This window comes from Cervus elaphus, chromosome X (genome assembly GCF_910594005.1).
Source record: "Cervus elaphus chromosome X, mCerEla1.1, whole genome shotgun sequence".
In the NCBI taxonomy this organism is placed as follows: domain Eukaryota; kingdom Metazoa; phylum Chordata; class Mammalia; order Artiodactyla; family Cervidae; genus Cervus; species Cervus elaphus.
In genome coordinates, this window is record NC_057848.1 from 41,861,692 (window position 1) to 41,881,537 (window position 19,846).

At 40.7% G+C, this 19,846-nt stretch overlaps 1 protein-coding gene across 1 annotated transcript in view; it reads left to right on the top strand.

Moving 5' to 3' along the window:
• IL13RA1 (interleukin 13 receptor subunit alpha 1) overlaps positions 1-19,846 on the top strand; it is a 67,916-nt gene that overhangs the window by 16,963 nt on the left and 31,107 nt on the right. Inside the window, exons 5-8 of the mRNA XM_043896062.1 lie at positions 8,196-8,383; positions 11,511-11,662; positions 17,597-17,644; positions 17,929-18,061. Coding sequence (XP_043751997.1) covers positions 8,196-8,383; positions 11,511-11,662; positions 17,597-17,644; positions 17,929-18,061 — 521 coding nt within the window. The remainder of the gene's footprint in view (positions 1-8,195; positions 8,384-11,510; positions 11,663-17,596; positions 17,645-17,928; positions 18,062-19,846) is intronic.

Below are 19,846 nucleotides of genomic sequence, written 5' to 3' on the forward strand. Positions count from 1 at the left end.
TACCAGCACAAAATGAATCTTAGTGCAGATTATAAAACTAGCATCCCCTCTGGATGAACAAATTATCAAAAACTGGCCCAACCAAATAAGAAGGCATTCTTCTTCCTCTGGGCTGAAGTGTTCATCTTCAGCCCAGTACTTACCAAAGCTGACCGCAATGGTGCTTGAGCTGGTTGGCTGGCTTTCAGCCCTTAGTTCCTGCTGTGGTGCAGGGATAAGCTACAACCATGGGATAGCATCCATCCCAAGAGAGTGGGGGTTTGCTGGCATGCAATGGTGGGGGGAATGCAGCAGGGACATCACTTCTTGTCATACACATTCCTAGAGTCGGTCATTAGCATGGATTCTTCCTATAACATGGACCTGTACTGTCCAATACAAGAGCCACTAGTCACACATGACCGTGTTTACATTTTAATTTAAATTAATTAAAATTAAATTAAAACTTAAGTTGCTCAGTCTTACTAGCCAATTTAACATATGGCTAGTGGTTCCTGTACCAAACAGCACAAATTTCCATAATCTCAGAAAATTATATTGGACAGGCTGGTATAAATTCTGTACCTTTTGCCCTTACCACCTTATTCTCTTTTCTGGAGCCATACTGCTTGGGTTCAAATCCTGACTCTCTTTCATACTAGCAGCGTGATTGGGGCAAGTCACTTCTCTCAGCCTCAGTTTTGTAATCTGTAAAATGGGAGTAGTAACAATAGTGCTGCCTCTTAAGGATGTTTTGAGGGCTGTTATATGAAGAGTGTTTGGAGTTGGCCTAATTGCTAACATCTGTAGAGTAATCATGCAATACATGCTAGCTATATGGTTTTTTATTATTCATCCCCACTCCCTTGAGGATGCAGCCAGTACACAGAGCTGACCTCTTCCACCACCTCACAGAATTGGCACCTAGCCCACACCTCTTCCTCCCTGCTCTCCCTTAGAGAGATCCTTTCCAATCAAAACCACAGAAGAAAGACACATGGCTCATTCATTATCAGTCAGAATTTGTTTAAATACTAGTTTAAAATCACGTCAAACAAACTGCCAGAGACTTTTTCCCTAATCTCCAGTCAGAAAAACGTGGAGTCATTTTTGAAGCCCCAGGGCGATGACTTCCAGTTTTTCAGGGATAGTCTGGCATTGAAGGGAGCCTGACCTTAATAGCTACAGACTAGCCAAGCCAATGAATTTTAGGGAATTTCTTAACAAACTTATCATCTTTAGAGTGCAGGAAATAGTCTTTAATTTGTCCATTTCCTCCTTCTGTCCTCAGGGTGATTGTGTGGATTTCAGTGCGTGGTTTTTAACAGGAAGCACTCAAATGCCTCCTATCTTAGGTTATCATCTAATCTTTCACAAGATTTCAAAAATTTTCTCTTCAAAATCAGTATTTTCCCTTTTGTTATGGTTTCTAAAGTATAACAAAAGATTTTTAAAAAATTACTTATCTGGAGTCCATGAGAATGTGTGAAATACTCAGGGTACAATGAAAAAGGAATCTCAAAGGTTACTCATTAGAGGAGTTCCTTTCATTATTGAAAAAAATTAACTTTCTACATAGTTCTCTTTAGTTATGTAACAATAATGTCGTAAGTTTCTTCAGTTTCTATTTCTGTGTGGGTGCAAAACATTTCAGGCCTGTCTAATCTAAGAACCAGTCATGGCTGTAACTTAGTTTTTTAAAAACTGTTTTCATTCATGAACCACAGGGGCCAACAACCAGGAGATATACTATCTCTTAAAGGACAAGGTCACTTTCTATATTGAAACATTTCTTTGAACAGCCTTTGAAGAAGTAAATACTTTAGATATGAATTAAAAAAATTTTTTTTGTTTTCATTTTTTTAAAACGACATTTTTAAAGCAGTTCTTGGTTTACAACAAAATTGAAAGGAAGGTACAGAGATTTTTCCATATACCAACTGTTCCTACAATTAATAGCTTCCCCCATTATCGATATCCCTCACCAATAGTATATTTGTTACAATTGATGAAGCTACACTGATATACATCATCACCACCAAAATTCTATATAGTCTATATTAGGGACACACTCTTGGTCTTCTACATTTTATGGGTTTGGACAAATGTATGACATATATCCATTGTTATAATTACCATACAGAGTACTTTCATTGCCCTAAAAATCCTCTGTGTTCCACTAATTCATCTCTCCTCTACCCCAACCCCTGGCAACCATTGATTTGTTTATTCTCCTGGTTTTGTCTTTTCCAGGATTTCGTCTGGTTGGAATCAGACAGTATGTAGCATCTTCAGATGGGCTTTTTTCACTTAGTAATACACATGTAACATTCCTCCATATCTTTTCATGGCTTGATAGTTCATTTCTTTCTGGTGCTTAATAATATTCCACTGTCTGGATGTATCACAGTTTATGTATCCATTTAGCGACTAAAGGACATTCTGGTTGCTTCCAAGCTTTGGCAATGATGAATAAAGCTGCTTTAAACTTTTGTATGCTGGTTTTTGTGTAGATGTAAGGTCTCAATTTCTTTTGGTAAATACCAGCACAATTGCTAATCATATGGTAGGAACATATTTGGTTTTTAAGAAACTGTCTTCCAAAGTGGCTGTACCATTCTGTATTCCCACCAGCAATAAGCGAAAGTTCCTGTTGCTCCACACCCTCATCAGCATTTGATATTGCCAATGTCTGGATTATGGGCATTCTGACCAGTGTGTAGTGGTATCTTGTTGCTTTCATTTGCATTTCTCCAATGACATGTGCTTATTTGCCGTCTGTATGTCTTTGGTAGAGTGTCTCTGAAGATCTTTGGCTCATTTTTTAGTTGAGTATTTTGCTTTATTGTTCAGTTTTAAGAGTTCTTTGTATATTTTGGCTGATAGCCCTTTATCAGATGTGTCTTTTGCAAATATTTTCTCTCCTGCCCCTCCAGTGTTTGGCTTCTTTTCTTATTCTCTTGATATTATCTTTTGCAGAAGTTTTTAATTTTAATGAAATTCAGCTTATCAGTTATTTCTTTTACAGATCATGCCTTGGATGTTGTATCTAAAAAGTCGTCACCATACCCAAGATTGTCTAGGTTTTCTCCTAGGAGGTTTATAGTTTTGCACTTTACATTTAGATCTGTGATCCATTGTGAGTTTAGTTTTGTGACGAATATAAGGTCTGTGACTAGATTCTTTTTTTTTGCATGTGAATATCCGGTTGTTCCAGCACCATTTGTTGAAGAGACTATCTGTGCTCCATTGTATTGCCTTTGCTCCTTTGTCAAAGATAACTGACTGTATTTATGGGAAAGATATGCTTTTTATAAGACTGGATTTGTAGCACAGTCCCCTGGAGAATTGCTGTCAAAATGCTTATCTTAGTCCCTGGGCAAAACCTTCTAAGTAGGATTCTCTGGGAGAGGGGTGGAGGGACCTGCATTTTTCACATGACCACAGATGATTCTCAAGTAAACAAATCAAGGGTTTGGGACTCTTTCCTCTTAGTTCACTTTCTAGATTGTCTTCCTTTTCTGCAGAACGTTTGTACATCTCCCTTGTGACTGATGATGTAAGGCTTAACTCTGTGTCTTCTGCTAGTTACTATAAAACAGAATCCTTTGATAACCTAAACAAAAACTGTAATGAGCACATTCTGTCTGCCTCTACTGTGCTGGATGATCATTGGGGAAAGGTCAATGTAGAGGTTCTTGGAAATGAGAAAGAAGATATCAGAATTTAGAGCCACACAGTAGAGTAAGACACTTAGGATGACCCCATGCTATGGAACATTGATCTGGCAGTGGTTCAGTTCAGGTCAGTTCAGCCGCTCAGTCATGTCCGGCTCTATGTAACCCCATGGAATCTAGCACGTCAGGCTTCCCTGTCCTTCACCATCTCCCAGAGTTTTCTCAAACTCATGTCCATCAGGTTGGTGATGCCATCCAACCATTTCATCCTCTATCATCCTCTTCTCCTCCTGCCTTCAATCTTTCCCAGCATCAGGGTCTTTTCCAATGAATCAGCTCTTCACTTCAGGTGGCCAAAATATTGGAGCTTCAGCTTCAGCATCAGCATTAGTCCTTCCAATGAATATTCATGATTGGTTTCCTTTAGGATGGACTGGTTTGATCTCCCTGCAGTCCAAGGGACTCTCAAGAGTCTTTTCCAACACCATAGTTCAGAAGCTTCAATTCTTCCATGCTCAGCTTTCGTTAGGGTCCAACTCTCACATCCATACATGACTACTGGAAAAACCGTAGCTTTAACTAGATGGACTTTTGTTGGCAAAGTAATATCTCTGCTTTTAAATATGCTATATAGGTTGGTCATAGCTTTTCTTCCAAGGGGCAAGCGTCTTTTAATTGCATGGCTGAATTAATAATTCACTGAATTAATAATGCACTGCATGCACCATCTGCAGTGATTTTGGAGCCCAATAAAAGAAGTCTCTCACTGTCTCCACTGTTTCCCCATCTATTTGCCATGAAGTGATGGGACCAGATGCCATGGTCTTTGTTTTTTGAATGTTGAGTTTTAAGCTAGCTTTTTCAGTCTCCTCTTTCTCTTTCATCAAGAGGCTCTTTAGTTCCTCTTTACTTTCTGCCATAAGGATGGTGTCATCTGCATATCTGAAGTTATTGCTATTTCTCCCGGCAATCTTGACCCCAGCTTATGCTTCGTCTAGCCCACCATTTCACATGATGTACTCTGCACATAAGTTAAATAAGCAGGGTGACAATATACAGCCTTGAGGTGTTCCTTTCCCAATTTGGAACCAGTCCATTGTTCCATGTCTGGTTCTAACTGTTGCTTCTTGACCTGCATACAGATTTCTCAGGAGGCAGGTCAGGTGGTCTGGTATTCCCATCTCTTTAAGAATTTTCCAGAGTTTGTTGTGATCCACACAAATCAAAGGCTTTGGCATAGTCAGTAAAGCAGAAGTAGATTTTTCTGGAACTCTCTTGCTTTTTCGATGATCCAGGGGATGTTTGCAATTTGATTTCTGGTTCCTCTGCCTTTTCTAAATCCAGCTTGAACATCTGGAAGTTCTTGGTTCACGTTCTGTTGACGCCTGGCTTGAATAATTTTGAGCATTACTTTGCTAGTGTGTGAAATGAGTGCAATTGTGCAGTAGTTTGAGCATTCTTTGGCATTGCCTTTCTTTGGAATTGGAATGAACACTGACCTTTTCCAGTCCTGTGGCCACTGCTGACTTTTCCAAATTTGCTGGCATATTGAGTGTAGCACTTTCATGGCATCATCCTTTAGTATTTGAAATAACTCAACTGGAATTCCACCACCTCCACTAGCTTTGTTCATAGTGGTGCTTACTAAGGCCCACTTGACTTCACATTTTAGGATTTCTGGCTCTGGGTGAGTGATCACACCATTGTGGTTATATGGGTCATGAAGATCATTTTTGTATAGTTCTTCTGTGTATTCTTGCCACCTCTTCTTAATATCTTCTGCTTCTGTTAGGTCCACATAATTTTTGTCCTTTATTTTGACCATCTTTACATGAAATGTTCCCTTGGTATCTCTTATTTTCTTGAAGAGATCTCTAGTCTTCCCCATTCTATTGTTTTCCTCTATTTCTTTGTATTGATCACTGAAGAAGGTTTTCTTATCTCTTCTTGCTATTATTTGGAACTCTGTGTTCAGTTGGGTATCTTTCCTCTTTTCCTTTGCCTTTAGCTTCTCTTCTTTTCTCAGCTTGTAAGACCTCCTCAGACAACCATTTTGCCTTTCCTTTTCTTCAGGATTATCTTGATCACTGCCTCCTGTACAATGTCACGAACCTCCGTCCATAGTTCTTCCGGCACTCTATCAGATCTAATCCCTTGAATCTATTTGTCACTTCTGCTGTATAATCATAAGCAATTTGATTTAGCTCATTCCTGAGTGGTCTAGTGGTTTTGCCTACTTTCTTTAATTTAAGTCTGAATTTTGCAATAAGGAGTTCATGATCTGAGCCACAGTCAGCTCCCGGTCTTGTTTTTACTGACTGTATAGAGCTTCTCCATTTTTGGCTGCAAAGAATATAATCAGTCTGATTTTGGTAGTGACCATAAGGTGATGTCCATGTGCAGAGTCATCTCTTGTGTTGTTGGAAGGCAGTGTTTGCTATGACCAGTGGGTTCTCTTGGAAAAGCTCTGTTAACCTTTGCCTTGCTTCATTTTGTAGTCGAAGGCCAAACTTACCTGTTACTTCCAGTATCTCTTGTCTTCCTACTTTTGCATTCCAGTCTGCTATGATGAAAAGGACATCTCTTTTGGGTGTTAGTTCTAGGTCTTGTAGGTCATCATAGAACTGTTCAACATCAGCTTCTTTGTCATTAGTGGTTGGGGTATAGACTTGGATTACTGTGATATTGAGTGGTTTGCCTTGCAAATGAACAGAAATCATTTTGCTTTTCTGGGATTGCATCCAAGTATTGCATTTCACAATCTTTTGTTGACTATGAGGGCTACTCCATTTCTTCTAAGGGATTCTTGCCCACAATAGTAGATATAATGGTCATCGGAATTAAATTTGCCCGTTTGTGTCCATTTTAGTTCACTCATTCCTAGTATGTTGATGTTCACTCTTGTTGTTTGACTACTTCCAATTTACCTTGATTCATGGATCTAACGTTCCAGGTTCCTATGCAATGTTGTTCTTTATAGCATCGGACTTTACTTCCTTTACCTGTCGCACCCACAACTGGGGTTTGTTTTCGTTTTGGCTCCGTCTCTTCATTCTTTCTGAAGCTATTTCTCTACTCTTCTCCATATTGGGCATCTACCGACCTGGGAAATTCATCTTTCAGTGTCATATCTTTTTGCCTTTTCATACTGTTCATGTGGTTCTCAAGGCAGGAATACTGAAGTGGTTTGCCATTCACTTCTTGAGTGGAGGACGTTTTGTAAGAACTGTCCACCATGACCTGTCTGTCTTGGGTGGCAGCAGGCCACTGTTGACCCACGCCTCTGCTAGAGAGTCCTGGACACTCACAGGCAAGTCTGGCTCAGTCTCTTGTGGGGACACTGCTCCTTTCTTCTGGGTCATGGTGTGCACAAGGTTTTGTTTGTGCCCTCCAAGAGTCTGTTTCCCCAGACCTATGGAAGTTCTGTAAGCAAATCCCATTGGCCTCCAAAGTCAAATTCCCTTCTCCAGTGGACCACGTTTTGTCAGAACTCTCCACCATGATCCATCCGTCTTGGGTGGCCCTACACAGCATGGCTCATAGTTTCATTGAGTTAGACAAAGCTGTGATCCATGTGATCAGTTTGGTTAGTTTTCTGTGATTGTGGTTTTCATTCTGTCTGACCCCTGATAGGTAAGGATTGTGGTTAAAGGATACTAATAATGTCAGAGAGATCAATCTGGAGAAGACATGAAGCCTCAAGTGATTAGGGCATGAAATAGGGTGAGGGGAATATCACAGAGAATCCCAGAGGGTTTGCAAAGAAAGAGGTAACCGAATTTGGTGATAAGATATAAAAAAGGGGGGAGGGGTGACTTCAGAGGCTCTAATCTAATCAAGGAGCCCAGAGAAAATGAGCTCTGGCTGATGGCAATTGGGATGGTTAGAAGAAAAGGCAGTTTGTCCAGGAAGAGGGGGCATCTGTCTTGGCTGTTGAATTTGAGGCAAGAATGGAACTCTAAAGTGGAGCAGTTAGAAATCTGGGACTGGCTCCAAGGCAGTAGGTCAGGATTAGGAATCCTCAGTGAAGAAATTCTAGTTGAGGAGTGGAAGTGATAAGTGGGCGAGTGGATGAGGGAGTAAGAAATAGAGAGGAATACACAGAGGGCTGAAGACTGGATGTGAATTCTGAGAATAGAAGAAAGGAAAGGAACAAGCCAAGAGAACAAGGAAGGAGCAGACAGAGGGAGTAGGGAAACTTGGAATTGAGCAGATAAGGCATTTTCAGGAAGCATAAAATTTCTCATCCTGGCCTCGTACCATTTCCCATACAGAAGAGGAAAAAGAGTCAGGACTCCTATGGTTTCCGTAGCTATTGAAAATACCATATTCATGAAAAAGGAACATTCATTTCTTCCTCAAGTGTGAAATGGAGCCATATTATAAAACAGGGCTTTAAAAAAAAGCTACCCTGCCAGATTGCAAATATGGCTTTTCATGGACATCTTTAATCATTTGAAAATAAACAGACATCTGTATTTGTTTCTTGCATATGTAGTTAAAAAATAATGCAGAAAGTTATCTCGTTTTATCTTGTAGGCACAGAAGCCTAGGAAAAACTCTTCAGTGTGAAAACATCTACAGAGAAGGCCAGCACATTGCTTGTTCCTTTGATCTGACTAAGGTGAAGGATTCCAGTTTTGAACAGCACAGCGTCCAAGTAATGGTTAAAGACAATGCAGGAAAAATCAGACCATCCTACAATATAGTGCCTTTAACTTCTCATGGTAAGTTTTAGAAGTACTTCACAACAGTGTGGATCAAAGTATTATGTCATCAATACGACTGATAAAAAAATGATGATTTTGGTTTGAAGATCTTCCCAGAAAAAAGGGACTATATTCATGTATCTTTTTCTTTGTTCCTTGTTAAAAGTAGCAAGCTTGTAAATTCTCATATTTATTGTGCACATATGCCACATGCTTTATCCATGTTTACTTATGCATATGCTGAGCCTTAGAGCAAGCAGTTAGTTGTAGAACTGAGATTGGGACTCAGGCTCTCTGACTTTTTTTTAACAATTTTAAATGTTTAGTTATTTATTTGACTTCACTGGGTCTTTGTCGAGGCATGCGGAATCTTTGATGTTCATTGTGGCAGACAGGATCTTTAGTTACAGCATATGGGATCTAGTTCCCCGACCAGGGATCAAACCCAGGCCTCCTGCATTGGGAGCACAGAGTCTTAGCCACTGGACCACCAGGGACGTCCCTCTCTGACTCTTAAGATCTGTTCTCTTTTACTTACACTCCAGAGGATGCTGCTGCAGAATAAATGTGATTTAATATAGTTCCTGAATAACCTGTCTCTTTGTTTAACAACAGCAAAAAGCTTAGACTAGAGATGGAGTGATCAGGAGTGATATTTAAACTGTCTAACATTCTGAATAACCCAGGCACAGATCAATGAGAACAACCACTGCAGCCGAGTTTCAGTCCATTACAAAGAGCCCTCCCTCAACTTGAAAACAAAATACCTGCTTAAGGTCTTATCTTCATCACTTGGGATATGGCATATACACTCTGATTTCCTCTTCATCTATAAAAGGGGGATACACAGTCCCTCTTGAACTCAGAGGATTGTTGTAAGGTCCGAATGATGTGACATGTGTAAAAGCATTTTGTAAATCTCTAAAGCAGATTTGTATGTTCTTAGTCACTCAGTCGTGTCCGACTCTTTTCGACCCCATGGACCGTAGCCTGCCAGGCTCCTCTATCCATGGGGATTCTCCAGGCAAGAATACTGGAGTAGGTTGCCGTGCCCTCCTCCAGGGGATCTTCCCAACCCAGGGATCGAACCCAGGTCTCCCACATTGCAGGCAGATTCTTTACCGCCTGAGTCACCAGGGAAGCCACATTATATTTATTTATTTGCTGTAGTATCCCAACAGGGAGCTCCGATTCTAGCTAAAGTGGTACACAGAAAATTTACAAGAAAATAATCATGAATTGACAAAGGTTCCCAAGTCTGTGAGCAGAACACTATTTACTGCCCTTTCAGACAGTTATGGAAGTGAATTCTAATAGTGCACCCAAGGCAGCTTAGTTTGTAAGCTAGGGGTGAGGTTGAGGCAACTTGCCAAATGGGATCATTTGAACCAAAGCCCTTCTCTCTCCTCCCCTTTGCTTGGAAGCTTGTCCTTGATGGACCTTTTAAAGCTCATTTTTCTGCTCTTCTAGCTAGAGATGAGTGGTGATATAAGAGATGAGTGGGAGATTCTTGTTAGCCAGAAGGGGATGTTGTGAAGTTGTTTTCTGTTAATTATCCACTCTCTTTTGTTGCTTGGTCTTAAGCATAGTTGACTCCTGAAAAACTGAATTGACTAGGCTAATTTCTTTTTTTAATTTCTTTTAAATCATGATTATAATTATATAACATTAAATATGCCATCTTAACCATTTTCAAGTGTACAGTTCAGTAGTGTTAAATATATTCACAGTGTTGTGCAGTAGATCTCTAGAACTCTCTCATTTTGTAAAACTGAAACTTCATGCCCATGAAATACTAATTCTCCTTCCCTCACCCCTCCCCCTTCCCCCAGCCCCTGGTAACCACCTTCCTACTTTCTGTTTCTATGACTTTGACTCCTTTAGATACCTCTTATAAGTGGAATCATACAGTATTGGTCCTTTTGTAATGGACTTATTTCATTAGCATCATGTCCTCAAAGTTCATCCCTGTTGTTTAGTCGCTCAGTCGTGTCTGACTCTTTGCGACCCTATGGGCTATAGCCCGCCAAGCTCCTCTGTCCGTGGGATTTTCTAGACAAGAATACTTGAGTGGGTTGCCATGCCCTCCTCCAGGGGATCTTCCCAGTCCAGGGATCAAACCCACATCTCCTATGTCTCCTGCATTGGCAGGTGGGTTCTTTACTATTGCACCACATGAGAAGCCCTTCATCCCTGTTGTAATCTATGACAAAACTATGCTGATGTTTTCATTGTGGTCTTTGATTGGCATAAATGAGTGCTGGCTGGGGGAACCCCTTGTACTTGATGCCCCTCAGTACCATCAGGAAGAGTCCATCTGGACCCAAGCACTTCTTTACCCCACCCTCTTATTGTAGCTAAATGTCTGGATTATACCCCAGCCATGCCCTAACCAGATGCAGGTCAGAATCTGTGTCATCTGCCAGCCCCAAAGATGTTCCTTAGATCTATTTTGCTAGGCAGTTTAAGCTTCCTACAGGGGACTTCCCTTCTGGTCCAGTGATCGGGACTCTGAGCTTCCATTGCGGGGGACCCAGGTTCAATCCCTGATCGGGGAAATAAGATCCTGCATACTGTGGGGTGTGGCCAAAAACAAGAAAAAGAAACAAAGAAAAAAAAAAAGCTTCCTACATTAATTGTGATTAATCAGAAATTCTAGAACTGTATGCCTGATCATGTAAGGCCATTAAAAGCATCAGACCTATTTTGATTTACCTTTGTGACCTTCATTGTCTCTACACATAAGTGCTGTGTTGTGTTTAGTCGCTCAGTCCTGTCCAATCCTGTGCCACCCCATGGACTGTAGTCTGCCAGGCTCCTCTGTCCATAGGGATTCCCCAGGCAAGAATACTGTAGTGGGTTGCTATGCCTTCCCCTAGGAGGTTTTCTCAACCCAGAGATCGAACCCAGGTCTCCCACATTGCAGGTGGATTCTTTACCATCTGTGCCACAGGGAAGCCCAAGAATACTGGAGTGGGTAGCCTATCGTTTCTCCAGGGGAACTTCCTGACCCAGAAATCGAACCGGGCTGTCTGGCATTGCAGGCGGATTCTTGACCAGCTGAGCTATTTGGGAAGCCCATATGTGTATCTCATCAAAATTAACTCTGGAAATTAATTTGTATTCTTCTGTTTCTGTTTTTCAGTGAAACCTGATCCTCCACATATTAAAAATCTCTCCTTCCAAAATGGTGACTTATACGTGCAGTGGACAAATCCACAGAATTTTCAAAGCAAATGCTTGTCTTATCAAGTAGAAGTCAATAACAGCCACGCTGAGACACATGATATTTTCTATGTAAGTTTTTTTTTAGATAGTTGTTATTTAGAAATTTTTCTTGCATTTCTTACAGTGTCATAAATTGAAATATCAATGAAAAGTAGCTCATAGATTTGTCACCTGATGATGATGGTTTCTCTGAAATAGCATGTGGTGGAAGGTTTGACGGTTTATGGTAGTATTGCCTACAAGAATTCAGTCATTCATTAATTCATTTGCTGAAAAGTTTTTTTATTACATGTCTATCATGTACTACCAGGCACTATTTTATGTGCGTGTGACACCTGATAAAAAAAATTTTTTGCCCATGAAGCTTACCTACTAGAAAATAAGTGCATAAATGAGCAAACTAATTTTAGAGAATGAATGCTATGCAGAAATTTAAGTGGGGTGATGGCAAGGCCTGAGGGAATATTAGGTAGGGTAGGTATCCACAGTGATGAGATTTGAGATGAGACTGGAACAATGAGCAGGAGCTAGTCATTTGATGATCTGGAGGTGGAGGGGACAGCATGGTCAAAGACTCAGGCAGGAATGAGCTTGGCATGTGTGAGAAACAGGAGACTGGCATAACCAAAACATAGTAGGAAGAGGTGTCTGAGCCTAGAGCCGGGATCAGATTATGTAGCTACTTAGAGGCTCCTGTATGGTCGTCCAGTTTTTTTTTGGAGCTTGTAGCAACTAGAGTAGTCAATACTGAGTAGTTAGTATTTTTTGGATCATGTACATTTATGCTCTTTGGAATCTAATATAAAGCATGCTGATAAGAGGTCCCTGTGGAGTAGGAAATGGCAACCCACTCCAGTAATCTTGGCAACTCACTCCAGGAAATTCCATGGACAGAGGAGACTGGCAGTCCATGGGGTCGCAAGGAGTTGGACACACTGAGCGACTGAGCATACACGCATGCATTGGAGCACTCGTCCTAACAGGGTGTGGCATAACCTCAGGGCCCAGTGGCATTGTTATGCTTTAGAACAGAGATCTCAAACTCAGGCCTCAGACATTTTTGTTTGGACCACAAAACAAAGTGGGGTTTTGTTTGCTTGTATATTACATTTGAATTTTCTGCCCAGATTGAAAACTGTGGTACCTGAGGGTGTAATTGCTATAAGGTGGTGCCTTAGGACCACAGGGACTGTGCGACTCACTTGAGTTACCTGCCTGGGCCCTGTGTCCATTTGAGTTTGAGAGATTAGAAACCATGGGCTTTTACAGGAGTCCTGCAGCTCACATGTGGGAAGATCCCTTGGTTCACTTGTTTTAGCTCATCATGGGAATTTCGAAAACTAAAGTATTTTATTTACTAAAATAAGCCGCTGTTGACAGGCTGTAACTCTGGAGGGAGCGACCAGGTCCCCAGCTGAGCAGAGCTCTTCTGGGCATTTGCAAATAAAAGCGTTTGCTGAAGCAGAATAATCATTCTTCATCCCAGAAATCAGGGTCCCCAAATAATGCCACAAAAGGAAAAAGCAAAGGGCTTCCAAGCGGGGAGGGGGTGAGGCTTGAATTTACAACTAAGTGAGTTATCAGAAAGTCGAATATGCTTGACTATTCCAGCCTTGACTGCTCTCTTCTGTCTGAAATCCAGAGACACATGCCACTTGTATTACTCACTTGGCAGTAAATGATGTCCTACTAGTTACCCATGATCTTGACTAAAAATATAAGCTCCTGTAAGGGGGAGGAATTAGGTGGTATTTACTTTGTACTGTTCTGGCTACTAATACCAACTAATATGTATTAAGCAATTGCTGTGTATTAGCTATTTTAATTGGAGAAGGAAATGGCAACCCACTCCAGTATTCTTGCCTGGAGAATCCCAGGGATGGAGGAGCCTGGTGGGCTGCCATCTATGGGGTCGCACAGAGTCGGACATGACTGAAGCGACTTAGCAGCAGCAGCAGCGGCAACAATAGCAGCTATTTTAATAAGTACTTCATCTGAGTTGTCTCATTTAGTCCTCACAATGACCCCAAGGATCTAGGCCTGTTACAGATGAGAAAACTTCAGTCTCAAAGGTTATTCCTAAGGTCACATTTCTAGTAAGGGTTAGAGTCCAAGATTTCAGCAAAAGTCTAACTCCAAAGCTTTTATTCTTAATCCCCTGGGGACTACCTCAATACTTCCTCTTGCTAGTAATAGCCATCACTTATTACTCATGATATATTACAAATACAGTCTTCTATGTACTTCTTATATAGTTGCTCATAGCAATCCATGAAATCGGTTCCTTTTTAACCTATGTTTTAGTGAGAAACTAAGGCTCAGAGAGGTTAAGTAACTTGCTACAGGCCACACAGCTAGTAAGTATGACTTCAGAGGTTGGTCTCCATGTATTGCATTTTAACCAAGAACTCTGGGTATAAGACCATGTATACAGTTGTCAATTAATAAATTCTTATTGAATTGTTACCTTTAAAAAAAAAAAACTTCTGAACTGAAGAGAGCACATATACTGTGGAATTTATCCATCAAAACCAGAACTGTAGTCAATTGGAATTAACTCTGTTTATACACTTGAGTTTAATGTTCTCTCTCTTAGCAGATGTTCACCAGCTGCTCCATCCCCTAGATTGTCATCAGCTTTTTGTGTGCTCACTGATTGTGAGCTCAGCTGGTTAGACCCTTTCTTGGTTCTTCTTGCAAGACTTTTTGAGGAGCTATTTGGCCTGGTGTTCTAGTTAAGAGGGGGAAGTAGGCTGGAGCATGAACTGGTGCCATCCATGGCTCTGGGTCAGGGTTGCTTATGACAGAATCATAAAGCATGAAGTGACTTGTCTTTGGGCATGCCCATCCCCGCCAGCTATCCGCTTGGTGATCTGTGTCCTTGTTTCCCTTTTCTCACGGAAGTATCTGAGCAGCTGATAAACTACACAAGGAGATTTACATTTGAACAAGAGCCCAGAACCATCAATTTACACAATAATTTGCTGACTTTGGAATATATACATCAGGGAGATGGTCCAGGGGAGGGGGGTACATCAGCCTGCAGCCTGGTCCCTCAAGGGGTAGTTGCCACTTGTGATTCCCCAGCAGGCCTCTGACTCCATATGGCCAGCACTGGGGTACAGTAACCCCTGAGGAGCTTTTTCTCTGACCTTATATGAAGTATTGATAGGATGGCTCATCATCATTCAGTTGGCCTTTCACTCTTCACAAATGCTGGTAGGAATCATTCGGTGAATGACATTGAATGCCCAGAATCATAGCATATGTTCTGGTCTTTGTCCCATGTTTACACATCTCTGATAGAAGTTGACTATTTTTTCCATTTGTACTGAGGTATGATTGGCAAGTAGAAATTATATGTATTTAGGTTGTGCAATATTATTTTAAGGTATACAAGGTTATAATAATCATATACATTATGAGATGATTATCACAATCAAATTAACACATTCATCACCTCACAGACTTAGCTTTTTTTGTGGTGCAAAAACAAGATCTCTCAGCGAATTTCAGGTATACAGTACAGTATTATTAACTGTAGTCATCATGTGAAAGTTGCTCACTCATGTCCAACTCTTTGTGACCCCATGGACTATATAGTCCATGGAATTTTCCAGGTCAGAATACTAGAGGGGGTAGCCTTTCCCTTTCCCAGGGGATCTTCCCAACCCAGGGATTGAACCCAGATCTCCTGCACTGTAGGTGGATTCTTCACCAGCTGAGCCACAACGGAAGCCCAAGTATACTGGAGTGGGTAGCCTATTCCTTCTCCAGTGGATCTTCCCAACCCAGGAATCGAACCAGAATCTCCTGCATTGCAGGCAGATTCCTTACCAACTGAACTATCAGAGAAGCCCCATTAACTCCCCAGAATTCATAACTGAAAATTTGTACCCCTGACCAACATCTTTCCATTTTCCCCACTCGCCAGCCTCTGGCAATTACCATGCTGCACTGCGCCTCAGTAAATTTGACTTATTTGAATTCCACATACAAGTGAGATCATATAGTATTTGTCTTTCTCTGTCTAACTTATTTCACTTAGCATAGTGCCCTGAAGTTTCTTCCATGTTGTCACAAATGGCAGGATTTCCTTGTGGTTGCTAGATCATATGATAGTTCTATTTTTAATTTTTTGAGACACCTCCATACTGTTCCAAAGTGACTGCACTGGTTTATATTCCCACCAACAGTGCATGAGGGTTTCCTTTTCTCTACACCCTCTCCAGCACTTGTTATCTCTTATCTTTTTGACAACAGCCATTCTGTCATCGGCAGTGTAAGATGATTGTGATTTTGATGTATATTTTGCTAATGATTAGTGTATATTTTATACACTAGTGTATAATAGTGTATGTTAGTGATGTTGAATGTATTTTCATGGACCTGTTGCCAAAAGTAGACTATTGAAATGAAGCAAGAGACTTTCATGTGTTGATTTTGAAATATCTGCATTTTAGGAATTGGTTATTCTCTTTACATCATACAACAAGTGACTTAAATTGTGTAGAGGAGAAATTTTCATTTTCTTTTCTTTTCTCTAACTCAGTCATTTAAAAAAAATAATTTTGTTTAACTTTTTTATTTTTGGCTGTGCTGGATCTTTGTTGCTGCTTGGGCTTTCCTCTAGTTGCAGCAAACAGGGGCTACTCTTTCTTGTGGTGTGCAGGCTTCTCATTACTGTGGCTTCCCTTGTTGCGGAGCATGGGCTTTAGGGCACACGGGCTTCAATAGTTGTGGCACATAGGCTCAGTAGTTGCAGTTCCTGGGCTCTAGAGCACAGACCCAGTAATTGTGGCTCATGGGCTTAGTTGCACCCCAGCATGTGGGATCTTCTTGCACCAGGGATCGAACCTGTGTCTCCTGCATGACAGGTGGATTCTTTACCACTGAACCACCAGGCAAGTCCTAACTCAGTCATTTTTTGATATATTATTGGGCTTCCCAGGTAGCGCTAGTGGTAAAGAATCTGCCTCCCAATGCAGGAGATGCAGTTTCGACCCCTGGGTCAGGAAGATCCCCTGGAGAAAGAAATGACAACACACTCCAGTATTTTTTTCTGGAGACTCCCATGGACAGAGGAGCCTGGTTGGCTACAGCCCATGGGGTTGCAAAGAGTCAGACATGACTGAGCACCTGAGCACATATTCTCAACAAGGGAGCATAATATTTTTAAACTATGTATTGCTATGTAGTATACTATAGAAAAATTGCAGAAGTCATTATTCACAAATGATTTGTCAGTTACAAAACCAGCTCCCCATAAGCTCAATTGTGACCTCTTTTGGTCACTACTTTCCCAAAGAGCAATTATTATCTGGACTTCTAATCCCACTAGCGCCACCTGAGAAGCCCTATATTGGGGTATAGCCAATTACCAATGTTGTGATAGTTTTAGGTGCACAGTAGAGTGACTCAGCCATACATACACATGTATCCGTTCTGCCCCAAACTCCCCTCCCATGCAGGCTGCCACATAACATTGAGCAGAGTTCCCTGTGCTGTGCAGTAGGTCCTTGTTGGTTATCCTTTTTAAATGTAACACTATATACTGGTACATCCCAAACTTCCTAACTGTCCCTTCCCCCAACCCTTCCCCCTGCTAACCATAAATTCATCCTCTAAGTCTGTTAGTCTGTTTCATAAATAAATTCATTTGTATCATTTCTTTTTTTAATTTTTATTTTTAATTGAAGGATTATTACTTTACAATGTTGTGTTGGTTTCTGCCATACAAAAACGTGAATCAGGTATAAGTATACATATATCCCCTCATTTCTTTTTAGATTCCACACATCCTATGATATTTCCTTTCTCTGTCTGACTTACTTCACTCAGTATGACAATCCTAGCACCATTTATTTTTTTAAAAACCTCCCTTTTCCCCACTATAACTGGTCTTCTGTTAATGGTATAAAAGAAAACTTGTTAAAATGGTTAAATGATATAAAATGTGGTCTTTAATTTCTTTTGAATTTATGTATTTTTTATATTTTCGAGGTTGAAGAGGCCAAATGTCAGAATACAGAATTTAAAGGAAACCTAGAGGTCAGTAAATTCAACTTGAACTATTTGGACTTAAACTCATATGGTAATTGGTGATGAGGCAGGGTAAGCATATCCTAAATTTGAGGAAATTTGAGGAAAACAAACTACTTTGTTCTGTGGATTATTGCTAATTTTCTTTTACGAGAGTTAAAGTCAGATAATTTGCATTGCAATACAAAATCTTCATCATATACAGAACTTGGCAGATAATTATATTTAGAATTCAGAAGCAGAGAAAGAGAATAAACTGGTAATATTCCTTGTATTTTTATCTTGTATCTAAGGGTACAATTTGTTTCATGATTCCTGGTATTCGTTCTGATGCTCTGAACACAGTCAGAATAAGAGTCAAAACAAATAAGTTATGCTATGAGGATGACAAACTCTGGAGTAATTGGAGTCAAGCGATGAGTATAGGTAAGAGAATGGAATTTTTCATTAAAATTTAAACCATTGATGCATGGAAACTAAATTGAGGCAGAAAACATTATGGGAAAGGACTGTTCTTCATTCTTGACATCAGCCAAAGAACACTTACAATTGAAATGTACTTTCTGTTTAATTATTATCAAATCACTCAGAGTTAATTTACATTATGCAGCTCACTGAAAATTTGCCATCCAAATGATGTTATTCTCTCTTCTGTCCTGTTTCCATCTTTGTGAACAACCTAAACAAAACTACAGAAGGCAGGCATGATTAAATCTGCAGATTGTGCAGTGCTAGAGGACTATCCTATGTGCTGGTAACAGAATCAAGTGTACGACAATGACCTTGATGACATTTTATAGAAATAAACCTGTATCTGGGCTTCCCTGATAGCTCAGTTGGTAAAGAATCCACCTACAATGCAGGAGACCCTGGTTCGATTCCTGGGTTGGGAAGATCCACTGGACAAGGGATAGGCTACCTACTCCAGTATTCTTGGGCCTCCCTTGTGACTCAGCTGGTAAAGAATCTGCCTGCGATGTGGGAGACCTGGGTTCGATCCCTGGGTTGGGAAGATCCCCTGGAAAAGGGAAAGGCTATCCACTCTAGTATTCTGGCCTACAGAATTCCATGGACTGTATAGTCCTTGGGGTCGCAAAGAATTGGACGTGACTGAGTGACTTTCACACTTTCAGGTTTGAAAAAAAATCAGCCTCACTTATTAATTGAGAGGCTGTACAAGCTATGTGCTAGAATCAAGTATAGGATTGGAAGGACATGTGCCTTATGGATATGTGTATTGTGGGGTGGGAGCTAGGCTTTTATTAGATGGTAAGCTCAAAGTGACTCAACATCAGACCCTTAAATGTCCCCCAAAGGCATATATAGTCATGGGCAGCAGTGATAGTACAGCATCCAGAATAAGGGGATGCTGCAGCATGTGGCACAATGTCCTGGCTACATCAGAAGTGTGCAGCATTCCATCCTGGGCACCACATTGTAAGAGGTGCATTAGGAGACTGGAATTTTTCCTTGAAAGCATAATCAAGATGTTGAAGAATGTTAAAATTTGGGGAGGCATAGTTAATGAAGTAAGCCTAGGGAGTCATGATTGCTGAATTCCAATATTTGAGGAAGTGTCAAGTAGAAGAGAGAATAGGCTGTCTTTTTTTGTGGCTCTATGGGGCAAAACAGGACCAACTTAAGAACTTCCTAACAGCTACCTAACAATAAGAGAAACAGGCTATTGAAGTAATCAAGCCCTTTTAATTGAGAGATTGAACAAGCTATATGCCAGGCTACATTATATTATTGCATAAGAAATTAGTGTCTTAAAAACAGATATTCACTATCTCACAATTTCCATGGCTCAGGAATCTGGGCACAACTTTGCTAGGTACCTCTGGCTCAAGTTCTCTCGTAAGGTTCCAGTCAAGCTGTTGACTGGGACTGTGGTTCCATCTGAAGGCTTGACTGGGGCTAGAGAATCCACTTTCAAGATCACTTATATGGTCATTGGAAATCCTCATTTTCACACTGGCTGCTGGATGGAGGCTTTAGAAGGTTTCATTTTGAACCTCCAAAAGATATGTTCAAGTTGTAATTCCTTGTACCTATGAATATGACCTTATTTGGAAATAGAATTTTTACAGATGTAATCAAGTTAAGAAGAGGCCATAAGGGCTGAGTGAAGAGTGAAAAATGAAAGTGTTAGTCGCTCAGTTGTGTCTGACTCTTTGTGACCCCATGGACTGTAGCCCGCCAGTCTTCTCA